Genomic DNA, 19,980 nt, shown 5'->3' on the forward strand with positions numbered 1-19,980 from the left:
AGTGCTGGGAATGGTTGGACTTGGTGATCTTTCTTAAAGGTCTTTTCCAACTCCGTTGATTCTATGATGCTGTGTCGGAGGGTGTGCATGTGGCATCGGATCCAGGGGGCTGTCTGTGGCTTCAGGGAGACTCCGAGGTCCACGGGCTCTGGGGGGGCACGTCCCAGGGCACTTCTGGGTTCCGCAGGGCACTGTGGAGATGACAGTGGGGCACCAGTGGTGACTGGGGGGCAATGGGAAGCTCCACCTGGCTAAGGACTGTCTGTGGGGTATGACTGGAGTGTCCATGGGGCACTGCAGGTGACAGAGGGGCTGGAACGGCTGGGGCAGTGCCCAGTGGACAGGAAGGGGATATCTGTGAGGCACCATGGTGGCCCTGAGGTGATGCGGTAGCTGGACAGGGGAGACACTGTGGGGTGTTGGTGGGGCATTGAGATGATAGAGCACTGAGATGATGGAGGGGCTGGAGTTAACACAGGGTCTGAGCTGTCAGGGGCTGGGGGGTGGCCTGTGACATCAGGGCATATCAGTGGAGCATATCCTTGATCCCAAAGGATCCGCAGGGCTGGGACTACCATGTGGGGATGACCTCGGCTCTCCACTCTGCCACGGAGCTGACTGCTGTCTCCCTTTTGTCCATAGAACACCCGAGGTTGGATGGGACCTCTGAAGATCATCTGGTCCAACCTGCCATGGGGAGGGGAGCCTGGATGAGGTTATCCCACTGCCTGTCCAGTTGCATCTTAAAGCCCTCCAAGAATGGGGATTTTACCATGTCCCTGGGGAGGTTCTTCCAGCTGGTGGTTGTTCTCGCTCTAGTATATTTCTTAGGTTGAGATTAAGCCTGTCCCAGTGCAACCCATTGCCCCTTGTCTTCTCCATGTGTCAACTTGAGAAGAGAGAACCCACTTCTTCAACCATGGTTTATATTCCATGGTGTTTCAGGCCAGGACCTGAAGGAGGGGATCAGATGCCAAACTTGACTGTTGCAGAGCTCCAAAACCAGGGGCAAGCTTCCTCCAAAATGGCACAGAAACCACCAGAGCCAAGTGCTGCTCCAATGTCTTCCCTCTTTCTGCTCTCATATTTTCCTTAACTCCCTCCCAAATAGACAAGTTTATTAGAAAACAATAAATATAAGGTTCCGTGCTTTCACCCTCGACGCTCCTCATCACGTCTGCTCATAACTTGTGCTTGTGTGTGAGCAGGATTCCTTGGGATTACTCATAGATGGGTGCTTGGAAATTTGCTGTCAGTTTTAAAAAGGAACGTTTCAGAAATATCTATTATTTCTGCTGAGGCTCAGTGCTTGCTGGTTAATGATGTGCCATTAATCTATAAACAGCTTCAGTCCTGATTTAAACTGCACGAAAGGAGTTTTTTCCTGCAAGAGCCACCAACGCTGCTCACTGGGGTAAGGGGACGTGCGTGACCAAGGGTGGCACAGTGGGGGAGTCTCTCAAGCCTGAGGTGGGGAGCAGGTTCCTCCGGGGACCTGGCCTCTCCACCCAGAGCTCAAGGGACAGGCAGTGAGGTCTGTTTAGCCACAGAAACTGAATGGAAACAGCAGGTCAACTTCCCCAAGCCCCCCCCAGACTGAGGGGCCACCTCCATTGGAGGCAACAGGAAACCTTTCCCTTCCCCATGAACTGCACAAGTTAATTCCCTCAAGGGCCAGGTGATGCTAGGTGAGAACTTGGTCCTCGAGCTCAACCTTCAGATGAAGGACTTCAGTCCTCTAGACCCAAGACTGGTGGTCTCCATCCTCTCCATGGGTTTCTCTCCCTCTGCCAAGACGGAGGACCAGCTTTAGGCCACCAGAGCAAAGAGATGCTGGCTCTAGCACATTCTAGGTCCTGGTGAAGGAGGAGGTGGGAGAAAGGAAGAGCAGGCCATTAACAGGAGCTCAGCCCTGGATCCACAGCCCTCACATGCTTCCCCAGAGTCTCACGCTTGCCACTGAGGCCTCTGGCACTTGGTTACCCCTTGTTCGTCTTGACACTTCTCTTCCACCCTCTACCATATCCGCTCCTGAACTGGCTCAAGCAATTTTTGAGGGTGAACAACTCTGCAAGGTACCCTCAAAGTCCTTTGCTGAGGACTTGGCCAATATGGTATGAACATCACGTACCTGCTCAGCTGCAAAGCCCATCTCCTCAGTTAGAGCAGCTGATCAGCTTCATTCCAGCAATGCCCCAGTTAGGCTCTCCTCCCAAAATAATGCTGCATGGCAGCTGAGCCAGATCTCCGTGAGCAAATCAACATCTTGCCAGCTGAAAGCCTAATTCGCACCCTGGTTCTGCTAACAAGCAAAATAACCCCGGTTATTCCTTTTATTTATTTATTTTACAACACACAAATACACAATGTAGTAAAAAAAAAGGACCTGACAAAAGCCTCTCAGAAGAGAAAGCCCACTACAAACATCTCAGGAGATTGTATATTGTCCCATAAGGGACAACACTTATGGTTTGTCTTCCGCTCATGTTCTGAATGCAAAGGATGGGTGCTCCCAGGTTAAGGTGAGCAAGTGTCCGGGTCTCTGCTGGTGCAGAAGAGGTGGAAGGGCAGTGGCAGCAGCAGCAGGGCTTCACTGGGGGCTTCACTGGGCAGGCACGGCCGGGCGGGCAAGCAGGGGAGCTGCCTTCTGGCTGCGCTCAGCAGACATGTGCTCCAGGCGCTCCGTATAGAACCCGTTGAAGTCCAACCTGAGAGACAAAAGCCCCAGAATTTTCAGCTCAACGTTGCCCCCAAGAAGTCAGTGCTCATGGCCATTGAGGTGATCCAAAAACACAGGGGAAGGAGATGGACTTGGGGATATTGGGTGAGGAGAAGCTCCCCATGACCTAGCTTCAATGTGCGCTTGAGCCCAGAACCCCCTGTGTGCTGGGCTGCACCCCCAGAGTGTGAGCAACAGGTCAGGGAGGGGATTCTGCTGCGCTCTGGGGAGACCCCCCCTGCAGTCCTGATCCAGCTCTGGGGAACAGCACAAGAGGGACGTGGAGCTGTTGGAGCGAGGCCAGAGGAGGCCACAGAGATGCTGCGAGGGCTGGAGCAGCTCTGCTCTGGAGCCAGGCTGAGAGAGCTGGGCTGGGGCAGCTGGAGAAGAGAAGGCTCCTGAAGGGGGGACCCCTTAGAGCAGCTCCAGTGCCTAAAGGGGCTCCAGGAAACCTGGAGAGGGGCTTTGGACAAGGGCCTGTATGGACAGGACAAGGGGAATGGCTTGAACCTGCCAGAGGGGAGATTGAGATGAGCTCTGAGGCAGAAGCTCTTCCCTGTGAGGGTGCTGAGGCGCTGGCACAGGGTGCCCAGAGAAGCTGTGGCTGCCCCATCCCTGGCAGTGTTCAAGGCCACGTTGGACACAGGGGCTTGGAGCAACCTGCTCTAGTGGAAGGTGTCCCTGCCCGTGGCAGGGGGTTGGGACTGGATGAGCTTTAAGGTCCCTTTCAACTCAAACCATCCGAGGATTCTGTGATTCTATGAAAATCTTTTATAGGTGAGATGAATTTTAGGACAAAGTTGGGTCAAATGAGGGATGTGAAGCAAAGCAAGTCTTGCTGTGGGAAGAAGCAGATGACACACCACAGCACAGACCTCTCCAGCACTTCACTCCCCCTGGCCACAGCCTTGCTCTTCTCCAACCACAGCCCCTGGAGAAGCCTCTCTCAGAGCATGAATGTGGCCAAACCACAGCGGGCTCTGGATCTGCCATCTCCAACACGGGACTGCCCCGGGCTCAGTAGACACAGTGGCTGGTCCAGAGCAAGATGGGTATGTCTGCCCTGTGCCACAGGCTGTTGTCAGTGACATCTGTTCTGTGCTCATACCTTAATAGAGGGCTAAATTTCACCTGTTCTTTACAGGTGTATAAAATACATCAGGAAGAACCAAATCCTTCTTCTCCAGAGCCGTGGCTTGACCACACAGTCCTGGAAACCTGACACTCAGTGACAAGGTGCCAGGGCTGAGGGCTCTGCACCTTCCCGACCACTGCCCTCCACTCCTTAACACCACCACTGAACTATGGTATTAATTCCCATATGAAATCCACTCTACCTACCTCAGAAAGTTGCAATTTTCATTACTACCACCACCATCACCTTGCTAACACAAGCGTCCTTCAAACAGATTCATGATTCAAGAAGATGAGTAACTGGTTGGAAGATGCTGAGCCAAAATCACAAGTATTGCTGATACCTGTAAATGCCTCTCCAAAGCAGGAGATGCACTTGACCACCCTAACTAAACCAGCAGTAGTTTGCTACACGCTCCAAAGGAGGTGAAAGCCTGAGCTGTAGCCAGGCCAAGAACTCCTCCAGGAAACCCACCAAGGGGCAGAGTGACCCAGAAAGCATCGATGCATATGAGCTTGGAGCACTGATCATCACATGGATAGCACGTGGCTTTTCCAAGGCTCATTTACTAAGGACCAAAGAAAGTTGTGGGTACAAGAAGTCTCAAGCACACCTTTCCCATTGTGTGCAAGCCAACCACTTTATTCCATAAATAAGGCAGCCTAAGTGAGCCTTCTCTGAGCTCTCCCTGCTAGGCAGCAAGGCTGCATGGCAGTGATCTCCCCTGGAGCTGAGACGCCTCTTCAGTTTGCTCTTCAAAGCAGAGAGACCTGTCATCTGCTAATGACAGATCTCTGGATGAGCCCAATTCAAGTTCTTTCTGCACTGCAGCTGGACTGCATGCCAACTAATTCTACCCTTGAGCTGGGATGCCTCTCAAGGTTTGAGATTCCTTACCTGAGACTGGGACCCTCCTTACCCAAGGCAGAGAGATGATCTGCAACAGATCCTCTGTAAGTGACTGATCACATGCTGAATTAATACTAAATGAAATCCATGTGATTAGTTCTTTTAGACATAACCCGTTGTCCAAGTCTGAGACAAAGATTGAACCTAGCCACACCTAAGCTCTATCAGGAGTTTAGAAAGCAAGGGGGGGGTCACTCTGAACCTTGTGACTCAATGAGAGGGTCTCCAGTAGTTCTACTTGTTACTCTAAATCAAGGACTTTCCAGTCTCATGCTCTGCCAGTGAGGGGAGCACAAGGAGCCAGGAGTGAGCAGAGACAGGACACTTGACCCAAAGTAGCCAAAGGGGTATTCCATACCACAGCATGTCATGCCCAGTACAGAAACTGGGGGAGAGTTAGTGGGGAGCCACTGATAGCCGCTGGGGAATGAGTTGGGCATCGATCAGTGGGTGATGAGCAATTGCACTGTGCAGCATTTGGTTTTTTCCTCAGAGAGGTGGGGTTTATTGCTTCCCCCTTCTTTTTTCGTCCCCTATTATCATCATCAACTTTTATTTCAATTATTAAACCATTTTTCTCCCAACCACAGTTTTTTATACCTTTTCAGGTGCTCCTCCCCATCCCACTGAGGGGGGCAAGGGGTGATCGAGTGGCTGCCTGGTGCTTAGTTGCCAGCTGGGCTTAAGCTGCAACAGTTTCCCTTAGTCTTTTGTGTCTTCAGTCTCTGTGTAAATACTTTTAAATCAATTCTAACTCAGTCTTCCTTTGTATGCTTCATCCACGTAGCAAGTAATAGAGTGAACCTTGTCATCCAACTTTCTTAAATCACACCCTCATAAATTCGCATCAAAACCATTTTTGCAACAGCAGCAATATCATAATCCTGTCTCCTTGATAATCTAAAATAATGCCACAAAACCACCCAGCTCCATGCCTGCTGTGACCTCTCCTAGGCACATTTCTTCACTATCAAGCCAACTAAGACATAAAGCTCTTAAATAGATGTGCCCTGGAACACTAAGCAATAGTTGATATAAGCCTGTGAATCACACAAAAGTTACTCTCTTCATTTCTCAAATTAAGTTGCTCCAATACTAAATGAATGGGTACAATATTTGAGTTTCATGTTGCTTAACAACCTCACACAAATGGCAACAAATTGTTCCTTGACATTTTTTGGTGACTGCAGAAAACAGAGACTCGACAGATGGAATTTATCTGTTGCTCTATCCTGGTTGAAAAGCTTATGTCTCTTTCATCCTTTAGGAGTTGTACAAATGAAACCTGACACTGAGGCAGGCATATTTACCAAACTTTGATTCAAATACAAGACCAGGACATCAGAGAATCAACCAGATTGAGAAAGACCTTTAAGATCATCCAGTCCAACCATTCCCAGCACTGCCAAGGCCACCACTAACCCCTGGCACTGAGGCCTCGTCTACCTGGGGTGTGAACACTTGCAGGGATGGTGACTCCAGCACTGCCCTGGGCAGCCTGTTTCAATGCCCGAGCACCCTCTGGGCAAGGAATTGTTCCTCAGCTCCAGCTAAACCTGCCCTGGTGCAGCTTGAGGCAGTTTCCTCTTGTCCCATCCCTTGCTCCTCGGGAGCAGCCCCTCATCCTTGCTTTGAGGACCTGTTCTATTTCTAAATTTGCTTTATTCCAAACTTCTTGAATTGCAGACTACGTAAATTTAGATTTGCTTCCCTTCCAGCTATATTTTTAGGGTTAAATGATCTTTGACAACTATCTCTTAAGAATCTGCATGGTGCTTCCTCAAACTCTGCTTACACTTGTTTCTTCCTTTGTGGCTGGAGCCTTATTCACTGGGGTTTGCATCACTTCATACTCAGTCATTGCCATTTCTTCCAGACTGGTAAAGGAAGGATATCTGATGAATGCTGACAGTACTTGATGGGTCAGATTTCTAAGTATTTGGAATTAAGTAATCCTTTCGACAAAGTATGACAAACAAATGCTGTAATTATTCTCTTTTCACTATTGAGTGAAGTGACTGAAGATTTCTCTGCTGTTGCCAAACCCTCTGTCAGCATTGCTAGTGATGTAGCCAAGGCAGGACTTCAGCACACAGCTCTGTGAGTTAATGTGGGAGCTTTCTTGCTTTGAAGGAAACCCTCAGGATCTCTGTCTTCTGTTGTTCGGTGCTACAAATACGATGGATTCAGTACTGTAAACTGAATAAATACTAACCAGGCCAAATAAAGAAAAGCACAGGACCAGAATTATGAATAAAAGGGATATTTTGTTATCTATCTTACATGTCGATTAACACCCCTGAAAAGCAGCCATATAAAAAGGTTATAATTTATAAGAAAACACTGGTATATCTTATAAACTGTTCCATCTCTCTATCAAATGTGTTACTTCAGATGGCAACCATCTCCACTCTGGTTCTTGGGTTCCTGTTGCCATAGAGTCCAGGACTCGATCCAGTAATCTCTACAGACTGAATGAGAGCTAAATGTCACGTCTGGGCATTCATCGTGGGACTTCTACTCTCTAAAACATTACTGAGCAGCCTGTAGAAATGGAAAGACATGTTCTGTTGCATGGCCTGTTAACAGGCAGTATTTCACTTAAGGAAATGGGGACATCTGGTTTGTCAGTAAAGGTCCATCTGTGTCCAACATCTTGATGAAAACTCACATGATCCCAGACCGGGGGTCTTGATAGTGATGACAGTCCTGATGGCATAAAGAATCTGCAGCCCTTGGATAGAACTGGGGCATGGAAATACCGGGGGGGTGCAATTAACTCAGCCCCTCTTCTGAACAGCTGGTTGCAGCTTAGGTCATCATTCTCAATGCAGACTGCTAACAGAAGCATTTTCTCAGAACCTCCCTGAATCACCAAACTTCTCCTTTCGCCTGAAGCAGGAAGTACTCATGTAAAAATCAACCTCTCCATATTTGTAAGAACTGGTTCCAGAGCTTCCACAGCTCAGGAGTCACCTCCTGCCACAGCTAACACTTGTCTGCAGGCTGTGAAGCACTCAAACATCTATGTGGTGGAGGATACCTCCAGGCCATGGCACCATGGACCCCCAGCTGCATAAGATACACAGACAGTCTCTGTGATGCAGCATCTACTCATCCTATTGTCCTGGTAGACACATAAAGTTGACACGAGAGTGTGGAGGCAATGATAAAAGAGGTGAACTTCTGATGCTAAGTGTAGGAGCAGTGCTGACAGGAGCTACTGACAGAAAAGGCCTTACATCAGTGTCTGGCATCACATATGACAAAGTGTGGTGGAAGGCTGCAGGGCTTCTGCTGCTGCATGATGTAAAGGCTGGGCAAGGACTTGATGTTGTTGTCTTCTTGAGTAAGCTGGGAACCAACTCCACCCTTGGACTCAGCCCACCAATGGAACAGTCTCCATATGTTCTTTCTTTGCAAGACTCAAGGACTATGGGGTCATGATTCTCTTCTATTAAAAGAGTGGGTGACTTGGTCTTCAACACTGTGTTGGCCATGCCCTGCACGACCTGTAGTGATGTCCAAGTGGCTGGATCATGGTGTTAGTCACCATTAAGATCTCCTGGATGGAGCATCATAAAAAAGCCCATCTGTTAGAACTTGTACTGGTAACGATAAAAATGTAAGTGCTTGATAAAGAAGGAGGCAGAGCTGGAAAACTGAGGAGGAGTAAATGTTCTTGCCTGATGACTCAACTGCTTATGGTCTCAATCCCTGAATCTAGCCTGACTCTGGATGCCACTGTAACACCTAGGAGTGATGGCAGCAAGGGGAGTCTAAAAGCTTAATCCCCTTTGCCTGACAATTCTACATGTGGACCCTGGCAGCAATATACGAAAGCCCAGTGATGATACGGTGATGCCCAAGCAAATGAAGGTTGACATAAAATGTCCAGAAGGCTGCACCATCATTTCCTAAAAAGATTTGCAGGTTTAGCTGTCCTGGTTAGTCCTGAAAGGAACAGCAATTACTTGTACAGCTGGGGCCTCACTTTGAAGAACATCCACAATAAGAAGGAGACCTCTGACTCCGGTCACTTCAGAAAGAGTGAATCAGAGTTATGAGGACTGTAGGGAAGGGGTCCTCTCCTACCTTCCCAATTCAGGGACTGAGTATCAACCAACAAGGGCAGTTCTGGTGGCTGGAAGAAAAGCTCCTATTCTGACGGAATGGAAGCAAGAAAGTTCAGAGCAACAAGCAGTCCTTTGGCACTGCATTTCCTTTCAAATGCCTGTGAGTATCCCTGTCCTCCTTAAATAAGGAATACAATCCTACAAGGAAGAAGACAAGACATGTAAGTCTCTACAGTGCTGTGGGAGCTGGTGGGCTAGACTTGACTCCTGGAAACAACTATGGTAACAGAGATCACAGGTTTTAGTGTTTAACCTTGGTCTCAGCTGTGACCATGTCCTCAGAGCAGCAGATGCTAACACAGGATGCCAGGGGCTGTGTAAACACATGGTAGTTGCTAATCAAAAAGTCCTCAGAAATAAAGAACAACTGGAAGCCCAGTCTCCTGTTGGAATAGTTCATATCTGCAGAGGTTGATACCAGGAATCCTGGACAGCCCTGTCACATGCTGTTAGAAAAGGACAATGAAAGCTTCAAGAGACACAGCATGAGGAGCGGACACCAACCTGCTTCATAAACACATTCCTAAACCTTTTTCTCTGCCTGTTTTCTGGTGTAGCACAACTCAGCAGAGCTGCAAGGGTTATCAGGCAGCCATAAAAGACATCTGACACAGAGGGCAGTGAACAGAAATTAATGGTTGCAAGTTCATATTCTTACTGTTTTCCTGAAGATTAAGTTAAAGGATGAGAATGACCAACAAAAAGTACAGTTCACAAAGACCAAACGAAGCAGAGGAGCATTAATACTACACTTAAATAAAACAAAACAGAGGACAAAGCACAGTTAGGATAAAGCTCAAAAGTACCCTTTAGTCCTATGTGGTTAAAAAGAACTGTATCATGATCTGCTCTGTCCTGTACTAAATATCAAAGGGGATGGGGCATAAATCCCTACAGCACCAAGGGAAGAAAGGAAATGAATGTGATTTATCAGTTATCAGGCACATCTATGAACAAAATGATGTATCACCAACAACTGATTCTAGCATGTCTACCACTGAAAAGCATTACAGATTTAGACATAAAATTATTCTTACAAGTAGGGAGTGCTCCTTAGTAAATCAAGGGCTTTCATTATAAAAAGATGAAAGGAAATAATCAACACCTAAACATGACCTTAATTTCTGGCTGGTCCAGTAGCAGCTGTTTACAACTGTTTACACATGAAAATAAGACTACACACAGGCTCACAGCCAGCATGAAGAAACGAATGGATGCTCAGGGTAGCAGGATCACAGACTCATAGAATCACAGATTGGTTTGGGTTGGAAAGAACCTTAAGATCATCTAGTTCCAACCCCCTGCCAAGGGCAGGGACATCTCACACTAGAGGATCACAGCGAGAAGCATTCTGCTGGCATAGCACATGGGCTCAAGTCACAGAGTAATGCTCCTAGAACATTAACTATGGTTCTTCAAAGCTAGAAGTACCAGGGCAGGTCCCTCCATGCTACACCAATCTGTAACACAGATCTTAAAAAGCCCAGCAACACTAATATGTATGACCCAAATGTTTATCCTTCCCAAAACCCCCTTGTGCATCTCATCTAATTTTCTCTCTCTCTCTCTGAAGCTAGTAACTATGGATGAGACAAGTATAAAAACCTTAATTCCTATTAAGGGATGCTTATTTAAATACATACAAGATGTGAACTTAAAACAAAAAAGCCACTCATGATCAATCCCTTCCTTGCATAATTTTATCATTTTGGAATACTTATGCTGTATTCAGGAATCAGGTTATTCACTGACTACACATTGAGACAATCTGCAATAAAACTAACACTTGTGTTACATTTATAACATTAATAGACACATTTCACATAAAAAACTCTTGACATTCCTTTGAATTAAGCATTGCATTGAAATACAAAGCAAGATTTCTTGTGATTTCAGTGTTTTCATTGATGGGGCAGACATGCACAGTTATCAACAATTTATTCTTCCTGAGCTGCATTTGGGAAACACAGAAGGGAAGTTACAGAGAGAAAACTACAGGCTCACCTGTATATGATGTTGAGCATGCTGTGCTCACAGTCATTGGTGCTATAAACACTCAGTTTGTCCAACAGGTCCAGCAGATGAGTTGAGAAATTGCTATCAAACTTGTTGATTGTTGCTTCAAAGCCAGATGTCAAGTGGAGGTTGTCAGCATGCTCTGCTAAAAGCTATCAAGACAAAGGCATAGTGGCCCCATGTGTTTGCTGATTTGCACTTGCCAGAGATGCAATTATTCCTTCCTTATTTCCTAACCTGCTCAAAAATACTGCCATAAAGCTTAACAGTTGCTCAGCCACTAAAATAAATCCTTCAAAACAGTTGCAAAGTTCTTGGTAGTTAAAAACGTTGCTATGCCTACCTGGGAGAACCCCAGAGTAGATCCCAGTAGACTTATCCTCAAATATATGCTGTCATTATTTATCTTCAAGAAGAAGGAAAAACCGGTAAGCAGAAAGGGAGTGTTGCCTAGGACAGGCTGTAACCTCTGGAGCACCCTGACTGCCTTGCAGTGTGATGGCTGCTACCAGCTGTGTGCCAGGAGAGGGGCTTTCAGCAGGCCAGGAGGCAGCCTGCTGAGAGCAGAACAGGCCAAATTGCTTAGTACATGTGCATCTACATAAAGAAATACGAACAAGACAAATACCCCAGAGATGTGAAAGGGGTGAGCTGTAAAGGGTCACATCCAACAGTTTATTGGCTCATCCATCATGAAGTCTTAGTTCTGGAAATAAGAAAGTTCTCAAGCTGCAGAAAGCCTGAATGTGGGTACCCACTGCACAGTTGAAAATACAACTAAGGACTTAAAAGTAAGTGCAAGGACTGCTGGGGGGGAAAGGGTCTTCAAAACAGACTTTGGGAACACCAGCAGTGCTCCACACTACCCCCAAAAACACTCACAATTCTGTAGATTCTGGTTTTGGGGCTACAGGTGCTCTAGAAACTAGGAAGGTCTATCTGCAAGAGGTAAGACAGCACCAGTCTGCAACCCAGGCAGCATTCACAGAGGAAAGGGCCCAGCTGTCCATCTATGTCTCACCTTGTTAGTCAGCTTCTTCTTTGCAGTCTCTTCAGCACGCTCCTCCTCTGTTGGTGGGCCCAGCATTGTGCCGTGCTCCAGGGTGAGCCGGTCCATCTCACTATCCAGCTTCATGCTCTGGGTGAACCTCTTGGAAGAGTAGAGGGTTGTGGAAATGGTTAGCTCCCTTTTTGCAATTACAGCAAAGCATGAGGCTGACTCAGTTCTGCTGGCCCTGCAGCCAGTTACCTTGCATGAAAGCTAACTCTGAGATCAAGTTTATGATGTTAATACACAAAGCTCCCAGAACCCAAAGGAAGGTGTTGTTTGGTGTCTCTTTTAAAGCTATAGGCTAGAGTGTGCCCACAGAGATCAGCCTCCATGGGTCCAAGCACCAGTCCTTGCCTGACCCTCAGGAAAGCATGCTAAAAAAACTAGAGAGCCCTACAACTTACACCTCATAGTCTACTGCAGGACTGGCTGAAGAGAAGTATTTCGGTTCAGATGAACCTGATCCCAACACTTGAAATAGAAGAGCATAGAGAATTCTGTGGAGGAAGAAGCCACAGAAACCATTTGGGAGAAAGGCTGCACAGTCTAAAGCCTGCTGGTGGGAGTAACAGAGGCTCTTTCATGTGCATCAGGGACAAAAGGGGTTGAGTTATAAAAATGGACTGTCCTAGCTGGCTGTCAGTGGCATGGTCACCATGGGGAGGCTGTACATACCTGCATGCAGTTTGTGAACATGACACAAACAGACATCAGCTTAGAGAATATCTTCAGCAGCTCTGGGTTGGTTAGCATGCAGTCCTTCAAGCAGTTATCCAAGAAGCTTGTGTGGTGGCTCAGGACATCATCAATATTAGATGCCTGTGAGGGTATAGTGCAATAATGAAAAAACAAACCACAACTGCTGTGCTGCACTGGACCAAAGCTCTAACCCAGCATCCTGCCTCTGACAGTAGCCTCTCAGACATAGAATCATAGAATAGTTAGGGTTGGAAAGGACCTTAAGATCATCTAGTTCCAACCCCCCTCCCATGGGCAGGGATACCTCGCACTAAAACATGTTGCCCAAGGCTCTGTCCAGCCTGGCCTTGAACACTGCAACGGATGGAGCATTCACAGCTTCCTTGGGCAACCCATTCCAGTGCCTCACCACCCTCGCAGTAAAGAGCTTCCTCGTATCTAATCTAAACTTCCCCTGTTTACGTTTGAAGCCATTACCCCTTGTTCTACCACTAGAGTCCCTAATGAAGAGTCCCTCCCCAGCATCCTTGTAGGCCCCCTTCAGATACTGCAAGGCTGCTATGAGGTCTCCATGCAGCCTTCTCTTCTCCAGGCTGAACAATGCTCTAGGATGTACTGAGAGATTTCTGCCATATCTTCCAGCTTTGAGAAACATCCAGAGATGGACACTTATTTGCATTACTGCATTCAACTGCCCTTCACAGGCTATTTACCCTTTGATTTGTCACATTACCTTCTCAACCAAACTATGTTTTCTTTAATCACCCAAACCCTCCACTAGCAAGGAGGCTCAGAATGGAGCTATCTGCTTTATGAACATTCATTTCCTTTGCTTTTCAATCTGCTTGTCATGCTCACTCCTACCTTCACCATCTCAGTAGTCAGCTGCAGTAAGTGGAAAAGAGAAAAACAAATCAAAGAACCTCAAATGTCAGTAAGTTTAGGAGGCTTACAACATATAGGTTATTCAGAAACATATTTTAGGAGCACAATAAGGAACTGGGACATGAAGTGTTGCAAGGATTCTCTAAGATTTCTGTCTAGCTCTGCTACTTCAAGGGGCTGTTTCAGTCTCAAGTTTTAAATGATAGATTAAAAATCCCCTGTCACTCTGTACAGTTACAGGATGTGCTGAAGCTGAGAACACAAGTCAAGCTTTGGAAAGAACTATAAGACTAAAATTGCCAAGGCATTCACACTGCTACATAAGGATCAATGCCAAAAAAAAAAACCCATAACCTTTTAAACAACTAGTACAGAAGAGGGATAAATGCTGCTCTCTAATGCAAAGAAAATGCTAGTTGTGTTGATGAAAACAATGATGTTTTGAAGATGAAGATACTAGTTATAGTCTTAGAAAGAAAGCACCTTAACTTCAAGTGGAAATGCACAAGAAAATTCTGGCAAATGAAAAACCAGCATAAGACACTACATGAGACCAGTGAGGATCATCCTTTTCCTTCCTAAAATACAAATGAAAGGAAAAGAATACCCCAGTCTGCAGGCTATGGAAGTTAAAGAGCCAGTTTTGCATCCTCTGTTTGGAAATAAATTATACTTTTATTTAAATCAAGTAAGATTTTACCCAGAAGCTGGGATGTGTCATGGTGAGCAGCTCTTTTAAAGGGCTGCCTAACAAAGTGGTTGCTCAAACAGCTTCTTTAGCTGGCAGTGTTGAGATTTTCGACTCACAGGTGCCTGTGGCACCATCTGACCCACAGGCATCAGACTTCTCCTGCCCCAGCACTGGTAGGGGGCATGCTCCATCTCCCAGAGATTTAAAAGCCTTGAAGGACACTGATGAGGGTGGGACACAAACAGGTATTTGGACTAAATCTCAAAGACTTTGCTAGACTTCTTCTTGCCATACAGCCATGAAACACCTTTCCCCAGCATCAGCAAAGTCACTTTATACCTGTTATCTCAGCATCTCTGGCAGGCTAAAGAGGCTCATTGATGTTCCATAGCAAGAGAAAAATTCTGCCCACTTGGGCTATCAAAAAGGTTTTGTCTATAGATGTTTCTTGGGAATGAGCTCCTCTGACAAACAGTATAAATTGGCCAATTCCTTTTTAGAACTGAAATAAAAATGCTTCAACACTGCTAATAGCTCTGAAGGAGCAGAGAAACTCAGCGGTTGAGAGACAGAGCAAAGAGGGATCTTCAGACAGAAAGAGCCAGGATGCTGTCTCTTCTGAACAGGGAATGTCATCAATACAGACAGCATGTCTACTGCATTTAAGAGTCCCTTCCAGGACATGTGGAATCAGCAGAGACTGAAAGGACATCAGTATGGATGAACCTGGGACAGGACACCTTGAACAAGTGCCTCAATACAAGTAAAGTAAACTGAGAATTGTATTTTGAAAACCTAAATTAAACACAAAACTAAGAAAATACACTTCTTTTAGATAATCCAGGAGCCTGACATATAAACTCTTCTTGTTCAGAAGTCCTCACCAAGAATAAGCAGATATATTCATAATCCTAGACCTGGATCCAGGAAAAAGGATGACAGGGCATCAAAAAATGTTGATTAGCTGACCCCAGAACAACTCCCATGTACACAGTAGAAACTAAGACAGGGTGACTTGATGTTGCAGATTCACAAGGCTCACCAGAGAGCTGCTGAGGCTTAATGGAGATGGCAGAAGGAGTGTTGAGCTGTTTGATACCTCAGATATATACATTTTTTCCCAGTATAAGAGGAAAAGACGTGCAACCCAGAAGTGTCTGATCACAGGATAACTACAAGAGGGAAGAATAAAAAGGTGATGTACATCTGCTTCCTTTTTCCTCGCAATAGCTGGGGCACCCTAACACCAGTCCCAACACAGCAGCACCACAGTGGGTAAGGAGGCTCAGAAGGACCACGAGGAATGCATTGTCACTTGAGACAACAAAAATCACTACAGCCATCACAAAGGTTATGCTGCAAAATAAGCAAGCTTGAGGGATGGATCACTGATCACCTGCTTTAATTAATTAAACACAAGGTCACTGCCTAGCACAGCCCTCGCCTGTGCTGAGTGGCATGAGCCAAGACATAAAAAACTCAAAGACAGCACTTCCTAGAGACCCTCTCAAGTTGTCTCCTGTCATGGAGGAGATGGCAGCAGATCAGACTCCTTCCCTTGGCAAAGTGCTCCATCCAGACAAGATGTAAAGATGTATTTGCAGCACTGCTGTGGCTTTCAGAAGTTTCGCCAGTCCTCAGACATCATCCTTCATTTGCCTCCTGAACTTCCACAATAACTCTGTATGACCACTGTCAGGTAAAAGAGGAAGGGAGAGAAGGGCTTGCTCTACACAGATGGAATAGTCCTTGATCTGTTGGTAAGAGACTTTTTCCCTGTTGTTGAGGATGGAGACAACAAATCTGATGTGAATGAAACCACATATGAGAAGACCTTTATGGGCTTCTTGACTAGCCTGTTCTGAAAGGCAAACTCCCAATGACTTCTCATTCTTCATTTAAAACAGCCAGGTGGGACATTAGCTGAGAAAGTGTTCATCTTTGAGCTAATAAAGAGCTATCTCACGTGCCCATCAGGAGACAGAAACCAATTCTTGCAATTAGGACAAAGAGCTAACTTATGGAGAAGTCACTCACTTGGATTAGGAAACCAGAAATACTCTGTAACACACCTGGAAAATCCCACAGCTCAGTACATCTCTGTGATAGGAACCAAAACGATGTCAGGCATGCCTTGCCTAGATATCCTCTTTGTCAGGCATAAAACCCAGTGGGAAGTGAGCTCGACCTCTCCCAGGTACCACCAGAGTGGAAAAGTTCTCTCTGCAGTTGAAATACACATGTAGAATAGCCTCCTGAATAAGGAAGGCCCTGTTTTATAACAGATAGTCCTAACATGCCAGTCTGTGGCAGCTTCATGGAAGAGAAAACATAGACTTTGCTTTTAAGAGCACTGTAAGCCAGCCAAGGAATCAACTGAAGACATCTGGACCAGTTTACGATCACTGCACCCTGCATCCTTCTTCCTTTCCCATAGTTTTCTTTCTTTTCAGCAGAACACCACCTTCACATACCAAGCTGCAGAGTATGAACTGGATAGAGATAGGAAGATGCAGGACAGGAAAGGGATATATGACTAATAAATCAGAAAGGTGATGTAGAACAGCAGCAGTCTCTGCAGTGTGATAAGAACAGTTCCCAGTGCCTCCAACAAAACTAACAGACACCTGCACTAGGCATTTTTTCCCTATAGCAAATTTGTTAACTTAAGACTTCTGTTCTGACTTCTCTCAATCACACACACACTCACCAACTTCAGGTTTTTCTCAAGAATGTGCCATGTTGGCTCCATCACTTCAAACATCATGTAATACTGGATATTCTGTACAAAATTCAGCATCCGCTGCCGCAGTGTGAAAGCACCAGCAAACCTAGGGGAGAAATCACACCCACACAACTGAGAGCTAGCAAATGCCATGGAGAACTATCACCAGGCTTGCACAGTCAAGCAGAGCTAAATATTTCTGTCCTGGCAAATTCACTGCTGCAGCGTGAGAGGGACTATAAAGTCAATGCAAACCATCTCTGTTTTCCACATATTCAACTGGCTTTGCCTCAATTACTAGACTCAGAAGTTTTGAACCTGTCATAGGCTGGACAATTATTCTGAATATTTGCTTATATTCAACTAAAATGTTAACATTAAATATTAAAGGAATTACATTAATGTAACTATCGAGCAAGACGTGCTCATTAGCAGGGTAAAATTGAAGAAGATAGATGGTTTCCAGCCTTACTAGTTAAATGAACACTTAGAAATATTCTATGCCTTGCATCCGTATGTTCAGGGGATCCAAATATTTAACCAAATCACTTGTTATTGAAGGTATTTAATGCAATTTCACCTTAAAAATAAAACAGTGGGATCATATAGAGATTCTTTCAATGTTGATTTATGCAGGCTCTGTGATGGGAAACTAAGAACTGACTTCAGCATACGACGACAGAGAGGTGGGGCATACCTACCTACCATAGGGGTTTTCAACCACAGCTGCCCTGTCCCCTGCTGATCTCGGTTGTCCTGTGAGCTGGAGGTTGGACTAGAGACCCTCACAGGTCTCTACCGCTAACACCTCCACAATTCCAGGAGGACCAGAGCTACAGTCCTGTTGGCTAAGGTGAGGCACTATTAACTTGTGACAAGAAAGTGCCACTGGCAAGGCAAAAGGTACCACCTCACAGTGCTGGGGTCTGCCTCACTCTCCAGATGGGTGCCTCCAGCAACCTGGCGTGCAGATCCAAAGATTAAAAACTGCTCGCACAGGTGGAACAAGATAGAATGATTTGCTGGGAAAACACCCCCCCATTTTTACCTTATTCAACCTGTATCACACCAAATATCAATCAAGCTGTGTGAAGGTCACAAGTCCTTGCTATTGGTCTGGCCAGAATAGAAAGATGTTGCTTCTAAACTACTGGGGTGCTTACTAATCTTGCTGATGCTAAAGTAGTGACCAAGATTATATGTGAATAGATGTCCTCTGCTGTAACTGTTCAGTGTATAATGAGCTAACCCTAAAGACCACCTCTTCCTTTTCAAAACTACATGTCAACAAAGAGGAACGAGCTGAGCAGCACAAAGATTATGGAGCAGATACTTCCCACTGAAACCTAAAATGTTATATTTTGACCTTTCTCAGCATGTAAGAAATTTGTAAGGATCATTTTCACACCAAAATGATCTGATCCATGTCACGACATATCTAGCTAGCAAGAAGGAAACCCAAACCTTCACATCTGATCTGGGAGAAAAAAAGGTCATACCACTTAGCTGAATGCAGGGAGAATTGCTTGGCTGTCTTATTGCTGATCCAAACATTGCACAACTGTCTTTCCACATGTTTGCAATAGAACATGTGTCTGAAAAGCATCTGGTATCTTGTCAGAGCTTTCCTGGAAAGAAAGGAGAAACCCATCCAGATTAAGCCCTGTTCTGATTGACAGACTAAGCTGTGAAGGCTAAGGCTGCTCAAAGGCAAAAAGACATTACAAAATATGCTCCCTACACCTTCAGCCACATGGATGCACACTGAAACAATTCAAACCAAAGGAAAAAAATTCACATTTGTTGCCAGCCCAAAGAATTTCTTTCCAAGGAGTCCCTCCTCTGTATTTCCTGCCAGCTGGTACATCACCAGCCTCCTTCTTCAATTCCCTTCAGCTACCTGCAGGAAGGTCACTCACATAAATGCTGGGACAGAGGGCTGAAAGCCTGAGGTCATGTACCCACTGCATTAAGATGGTTACAATCAGCAAAACAATTCACCAGGATTCTGGAAAAGATGAAGAAAAAGCTGTAACCAAGCTACAGGCAGCATTACCCCATCAGCAATGCACTGTCAGAAGCAGATGGGGATGCTTATTTATAGCTTCAGAGACTGGATTCAGGTCTGTGTTCAGACACTTCAGTGTAGGTGTCTACAGAGCTCCAGTCGATACAGTTCATGAAACCTTACCAAACACTATTTTCACTTCCATAGCTACCACCAGAGCTAACACACTCTGGAAGAAAGAGACAAAATTGCAAAAGCATCATGTCATTAGAAAAGTCCCACTGTGTCAACTGCTTCTTCAAAGGGGAAATTAGGAGACAGACTAATTGTTGTTTTTTAACAATTCCACATAGAATCATAGAATAGTTAGGGTTGGAAAGGATCTTAAGATCATCTAGTTCCAACCCCCCTGCCATGAGCAGGGACACCTCACACTAAACTATGTTGCCCAAGGCTCTGTCCAGTCTGGCCTTGAACACCTTCAGGGCTGGAGCATTCACAACTTCCTTGAGCAACCTATTCCAGTGCCTCACCACCCTTACTGTGAAGAACTTCTTCCTTATAGCTAACCTAAACTTCCCCTGTTTAAGTTGACATCTGTCACCCTGCTAATCCCATTGCCCTGGCTCACAGGGTTTGGCAGTGTTTCTCCAGGGAAACAGGAGGCAAATCCCTGCAGAAAAATGAACCATTTAGTCGCTCGTAACTCAATTAAATGCAAAACAGCTTGCTGTAGCAATTCTAGCAACAGCCTTTATCTTTCTAATGTGCAACCAGGGATACCAGAAAGTGCATTTTTACCACTCTCCACTTTGAGAAATGTTTGATTCTTGGATGGAAATCCTCCTGTGAGAGTTCATGTTCTCGGGGAAGATACTTCAGAAAGCAATGGACAAATGAAAACTGGGTGACCAGTCACAAGTAAAATCAAGGAGCAGGCTAAGAAAGCATCCTTTGAGCTCTCTTCCCAGCATCTGAAATCAAAGTTCAACTTTTCAAGCATGCT

The 19,980-nt window shown here is 45.7% G+C and overlaps 1 protein-coding gene across 1 annotated transcript in view; it reads right to left on the reverse strand.

The window, feature by feature from the left end:
* Window positions 1–2,600: 2,600 nt before the first annotated feature.
* Window positions 2,601–19,980, reverse strand: part of TUBGCP2 (tubulin, gamma complex associated protein 2) — a 31,479-nt gene continuing 14,099 nt past the window's right edge. Inside the window, exons 12-17 of the mRNA XM_010011728.1 lie at window positions 18,466–18,594; window positions 16,952–17,072; window positions 12,642–12,785; window positions 11,937–12,065; window positions 10,904–11,067; window positions 2,601–2,708 (exon numbers count right to left, since the gene is read on the reverse strand). Coding sequence (XP_010010030.1) covers window positions 2,603–2,708; window positions 10,904–11,067; window positions 11,937–12,065; window positions 12,642–12,785; window positions 16,952–17,072; window positions 18,466–18,594 — 793 coding nt within the window. The 3' untranslated portion in view covers window positions 2,601–2,602. The remainder of the gene's footprint in view (window positions 2,709–10,903; window positions 11,068–11,936; window positions 12,066–12,641; window positions 12,786–16,951; window positions 17,073–18,465; window positions 18,595–19,980) is intronic.

Source organism: Nestor notabilis, unplaced genomic scaffold (genome assembly GCF_000696875.1).
Source record: "Nestor notabilis isolate BGI_N333 unplaced genomic scaffold, ASM69687v1 scaffold21463, whole genome shotgun sequence".
NCBI classification, from domain to species: Eukaryota; Metazoa; Chordata; class Aves; order Psittaciformes; family Psittacidae; genus Nestor; species Nestor notabilis.